Source organism: Salvia miltiorrhiza, chromosome 3 (genome assembly GCF_028751815.1).
Source record: "Salvia miltiorrhiza cultivar Shanhuang (shh) chromosome 3, IMPLAD_Smil_shh, whole genome shotgun sequence".
In the NCBI taxonomy this organism is placed as follows: Eukaryota; Viridiplantae; Streptophyta; class Magnoliopsida; order Lamiales; family Lamiaceae; genus Salvia; species Salvia miltiorrhiza.
The window spans coordinates 26,938,552-26,944,291 of NC_080389.1; the positions used below are offsets into that span (position 1 = coordinate 26,938,552).

Consider the following 5,740-nt stretch of genomic DNA (forward strand, 5'->3'; position numbering starts at 1 on the left):
TTTTCAAATTTATGATGTAATATATTTTGGTATGCTATTTCATAAATTATATTTAGTTTATCAAGATATTTTTCTTTGTATTTATAATTAAATTTCTATGTGTAGTGGGCAAATTTCGTATAGCCCATTTGAATAAATATTCGTGGTCCATTGGTTGGTCCAATTAAAAAGGTCAAATTAATTTCAATTAAATTGGCCCAAATGTTAGGTCATCAGGGTCAATCCCGGATGCAAGGTCACTAATGCTCATATCCTAGAGAGGGCAGCGACTTGAGGAAGAAGGCAGAAACTAATCAGGGATATCAACCTCTCAAAAATCGGAACAACTAAGGTTGAGGGAGACGTGTCAGCAAAACCCTAGCCGTCAGGCCATCACGGTATAAATAAAGACCAATTAGGTCAATAGAGGCACACAATTAGGGTTGTAGTCGAATCGAATACTGACGAATGTCTTAATATTCGATTCGTATTCGTGAAATTATTCGTATATTCGATTCGGTATTCGTTTATGTTTCGAATTTAAAACGTGATTCGATATTCGATTCAAATTGATTTTTAAATTATTCCCTTCGATTAGAGTATTCGATTCGTTTTCTGAAATTACTCTAAATTAAAATTTCCGAATATTCGATTTGATTATTCGATTCGTTTTCCTTGGTATTCGATTCGATTCGAAACTATTCGATTCGAAATTCTGAAGGACAAAATATGCAAAATAATATTCTAAATAACATAATGATATAGTATTTCAATACATTTACCTAATAAAAACACACATCAATAAAAGCCCATTTGATGATTCCACTGTTTAAATTCTCAATACACACCATAACATTCAAAAGTTTGCAATTCATCAAATGCATAAATAAAGATAAGTTTAAAATTTATCAAAACAACATTTCAATAGAATAATTGTCAAACATCCAATCTTCCACCAAGCTTGTAAACTAAGTGGAGTTCAACATCACATGGAAAGGTTCTTCTTCCTCCTACAAAAAATAATAAAATAATTAGAATACAATTTTACGAAAACAAACATATATGTTAAATAAATAGAACTTACCTTCTTGACTCCATGAAGATGGCGAACCCAATCTGCTCCACAAATTAAAACTTCCACCATATCAGAATCTAACCTTGAACGGTAAGGATCTAACACTCGACTTCCTGCACTGAATGTGGCCTCTGATGCAACAGTACTAATGGGAATAGCCAAAACATCACGAGCTAAAGTGGATAAAATCTTAAACTTCAATTCTTGAGATTTCCACCAAGCTAAGGCATCAAACTCAGAGGCTCCATCCACATCTTGACTTCTAACAACCCTTTCATCCAAGTAAATGTCCAACTCCGACTTCGAAGGACCATTCACCTCAACAGTGTCTAAATACTCATCAAACATAGACAAACCACTAGGCACTAATTTTTCTTGAGATGAGGAGTTTCCACATGTAGAAGAACATCTTTCAGAGGTGATGGTCTTTCGAGACCTTGCATTATCAACTTGAGCATACTTAAAGTACAAGTTATATAATGCATCTTGAACCTTCATAATATTTGTGCGAGCTTCAACCTCGTTATATATCTTATTGAAAGCAAAATCAACCAACCTCATTTTGAACCTAGGGTCAAGTATTGATCCAATAGCCATCAAAAGATTGCAATTTCCCCAATACTTATCAAATTTCTCCTTCATCTTTTTAATCATCACTCTAATAAACTCATCAACATGATTTTCCTTTTCATTCAATACATGCTTGACTGTCCAAATGACAGCAAGATAGACATTAGAGGTAGGATAATCAACTCCAGAAATCACATGAGTAGCTTCATAAAAAACCTCTAAAATGTCAAGAACATCCTTCACTTTCATCCAATCATCAAGGCTAAGACAATAATTATACGAAGGCTCTCTTTGTGCAAAAATGGGAAATGCATCTTTAACTCTATATGCCTCAAGTAACATCTCATATGTAGAATTCCAACGAGTTGGACAATCAATGATCAACATTTTCACAGGAATTCCTAAGTGATGCACAACATCAGAGAATTTGTTCAACCTAGACTCTGATTGATTAATAAACCGCACACTGTTTTTGACATCTTCAATGGTTTTGTTAATCTCCAAAAGACCATCTTTTACAACTAGATTCAATGTATGTGCAGTACATCGAACATGAAACAACTGACCTTCCAATGGCGATTTACGGCTCCTTGAGAATGTTTCTTTAGCAATTCGAATTGCCACATCATTGTTCGAGGCATTATCCACAGAGATGGTAAAAACTTTGTGCTCTATTCCCCAATCCTTTGTACACTTTGTAAGCCCATCATAGATATCAACACCTAAAAAAAAGCATATTAAATTATTAGCAACAAATGTGATGCAAGACAATATTATACAAATAAACAAATAATATTACCTCCATGTGGAGGAGGAAGAGGTATGAAGCTGAGAAGTCTATTCTGAAGTTGCCACTGTGAATCAACTAAGTGGCCAGTGACACACATATAAGACATTTTTTGCACCTTTGACTTCCAAATATCAGTGGTCAATGAAATCTTGTTGATGTCTTTCAATGCCAACATCAATTTTTTCTTCTCCAAGTTATAAACATTGATGACATCTTTCTTCACCGTGGCACGAGAAATCTTCTGAAATTGGGGTTGATTGATACTCATCATGAAAGTATAGCCATCATTTTCCACAGCATTAAATGGTTGTTCACTCATCAAAATCCAATGAGCAACGGCCACTCTCTGCCTCGTATGGTCATATCTACCATCCGATAAAGGTGTCACGACCGCGCTTGCTAAGGATAGCAAACTCGGGGAACCGTGACTAAGGGAGGGAGATTAGAAGCGGGGTTAGAAAGGGAGTGAATAATTAATGAAGGATCAGACTCAACTCATTGTTAATGAAGGGAAATTTATAAATAACTGTTGTTTAATCATAAGGACTCGAATAACTTGTACGCTCGGATGAATCCGACTTGGCTTAAAAGACATAATACTCGAGAGTACGCAGCAGATTAACAATATCTGAACTACATGTATGGAGACATGTATCCAAGAGTTCATTTAATAAACTTATGACAAAAGCTCCACTCGTCACTTCATTTTCATCAGCCACAGCTCAACCTGCACATTTAGAAATATATGCAGGGCTGAGTACAAGAGTACTCAGTGGGCACGTATGCCAAAGTATATAGATACATGCTTCAAAACTGTAAATTGTCATGCCATCATAAACAGTACAGCAAGGGAGTTTTCGTGAAATAGGCCCAAGCTTACTAAATTCTTTTGTGATTCTTAAAGTTCGACTGCAGTCTAAGTTCTCATAATCTATCATATCTGAAGCTGTGTGCCGGAGAGGTGGCCACCTCTCACGGACACTTGACCGGCCAACCCGCTCGATGACTCACGGTCACTGGTGTACACTAGCCCTGGCAGGATAGCTATCAACTGCTCAGGACCCGAATTCGATTACATAACTTGGCAAAGCCACATCAGATAGATATCATACTGAAATTGAAATATTTTATGGCAAGACAATACTTGAAATAACTTCAATTTCAAGATTTTGTCATGAAAACTTGTTCAACTGTAACATGAAACTCATTTGATATATATGAAAGTAATGCCCACCTAATAGCAACTTTTGCTTTGGTAAAGTAGCTCCTTGACTGGCTATTATTACTCTCGCGCTTCACCTTTATTGCGATGATATAAAGTAAGATATTTGCTCGAATAAAATCCTCAATTAATGAGAATGCGTAATTTAACTATGCATGACTCGTATTCCGATAATTATTATTCAATTAATCCAACTAGGTTCCGTCCCATGAAGTCAAGTAATTAACTACATTGATTCGTTCTCATTAGGGTGTTCTAAACTGTCAGTAACACATAATAATCTCCCTTCGTGTAAGCAAGGGAAAGAAAATGATAAAGATTTAAACACCCTATGTTCTCTTCTCTCTCTCTCTCTCTCTCTCTCTCTCTCTCGCGGTCTGCTCTGCTTCTTCGCTTTCTACTCTGGAGGTCAGTTCTGGCCTCTAAGTCAGCACTGGCTGAGTTAGCTCTGTGGCGAAGTGATTCCTCTGGCGAGGAACGATTCCTCTGGTGAAAGTGATTCCTCTGGCAAAGTGATTCCTCTGGTGAGGAACGATTTCTCTGGCGAAGTGATTCCTCTGGCGAAGCGATTCCTCTGGCGAGGTGATTCCTCTGGCGAGGCGATTCCTCTGGACTGGACGACTCGGCCCCGTTGGCCTCGGCCCCGCTGGCCTCGTCCCCGCTGGACTCGTCCCCACTGGCCTCGTCCCTGCTGGCCTCGTCCATTCCTCTGCTCTGGCCATTTCTCTGGTTTGGGAAGAGCGACGGGGACTCCAGTTTCCAAAACCAGAATTCTCCGTCCTTATCTCGCCTCGATTCTCACTCGTATACAGACCTTAATCTCTACCTATGTGAGCATGCTGTGATTATTCACGTTCGTCTACGTTTAAAGCTAAAGTTCTCGTCGTTCATCAAGGTTTCAAGTTGTAGGTTCCACAAAAACGTGACTTAACATGCTTTTTGTTCATTCGTTTACAGCCCATAAAACATGATTTCTGCGAGTGTGATTCATGCTGATTGGAGTAGCAACAGAGGTCGAAGGTTACCTTGATATATCGCGTACTTTGGTCGGGTAGGGACGATGGTTTCTCTCTCGCTTTTTCGAGCGTCGAGATGCAAACTGAAAATGGAATGGCTGCTGTTCTTAGGCCGAAAACAGGTGGAAAGAAACATGGCGAGGGGAGGAAAATTAAGCCGAGTTTTTACTTTGTTCAAGTCGGCAGCAAGAATCTCGCTCTACTCCTCTTCGTGCAAGGCATCGAGAGAGATGAAACTTCTTGCTGTTGCTGCTGAAACTCTAAGTGTTGAAAGGAGAAGGGGTGGCTCAAGGATTGAAGAGTGAATTTATACTAGGAGCTCGGTTGGTGTGCACTTGAGTGCTAAAAGGAGGGCATTTGTTGCAGTACTGTATGGCGTGAGATGGGGTGCAGCAGGTGAGGTGATGGGAGGCCTTTCGGCTGCCCAGCCAATGGAAAGAGCTATTGCTGCAGCTTGACGGGAGGCCTTTCGGCTGCCCAGCCAATGGGAAGAGCTGTTGCTGCAGCTTGATGGGAGGCCTTTCGGCTGCCCAGCCATAGGGAAGAGCTGTTGCTGCAGCACCTTTTTCCACCTTTTCTTTTCTCCCTTTTTCCTTCCTTTCCTAAATTATGGCGTTGGCAGGTGGCAGGATAGGGTGGCGTGGGTGGTGAAAAAGATCTAAGTAAAATCTTTCAGTGTTGTTTTCTCTGTATTAGAAATACTGGTTTCGTGTTTGCTAAAATTGATAACTGCTAAATTAAATCCGTAGATTTAATTCGTTCGTCAGTCTAATACTTAAATTAAATCCGTAGATTTAATTAGCTTCAAAGTTGGAAGTAATTCACGACTTAAGCAACAAAGTGAACTAAACTCCATCTTGATAAATAACACAACTTTGCTAAGTTGGTTATAACTGAGTAATAATTATTCATCGACTCAAAGATTCTCGTCGCGGTCTTAAACACGCGAAGCTAACTGGCTTAGTAATAAAATAATAACCCTGCTTCAATTAAAATATAATCCAGTGTCATAAGCTGAATTTAAATCATAAATAATTACTGGGCTTGATTTACTGAAAGATGCAATAATAATTATCGTATTACTGGAT

At 38.9% G+C, this 5,740-nt stretch overlaps 1 protein-coding gene across 1 annotated transcript; it reads right to left on the reverse strand.

Moving 5' to 3' along the window:
* Positions 1 to 783: 783 nt before the first annotated feature.
* On the reverse strand, positions 784 to 2,789 carry LOC131013972 (zinc finger BED domain-containing protein RICESLEEPER 2-like). Its single transcript, XM_057941915.1, has 3 exons — positions 2,424 to 2,789; positions 1,064 to 2,346; positions 784 to 989 (listed from the first exon to the last, which is right to left on the reverse strand). The coding sequence occupies exons 1-3, from the start codon at positions 2,731 to 2,733 to the stop codon at positions 948 to 950; spliced, it is 1,635 nt and encodes a 544-aa protein (XP_057797898.1). The 5' UTR covers positions 2,734 to 2,789; the 3' UTR covers positions 784 to 947.
* Positions 2,790 to 5,740: the final 2,951 nt, after the last annotated feature.

What these genes read in the sequence shown, in the direction of transcription:
- LOC131013972 (XM_057941915.1), bottom strand. Translation starts at nt 2,733, where the DNA reads ATGAGTGAACAACCATTTAATGCTGTGGAAAATGATGGCTATACTTTC. An exon ending in TCTTCCTCCTCCACATGGAG is followed by an intron (nt 2,347 to 2,423) that starts GTAATATTATTT and finishes GCTTTTTTTTAG; the next exon opens with GTGTTGATATCTATGATGGG. An exon ending in ATCTTCATGGAGTCAAGAAG is followed by an intron (nt 990 to 1,063) that starts GTAAGTTCTATT and finishes TATTTTTTGTAG; the next exon opens with GAGGAAGAAGAACCTTTCCA.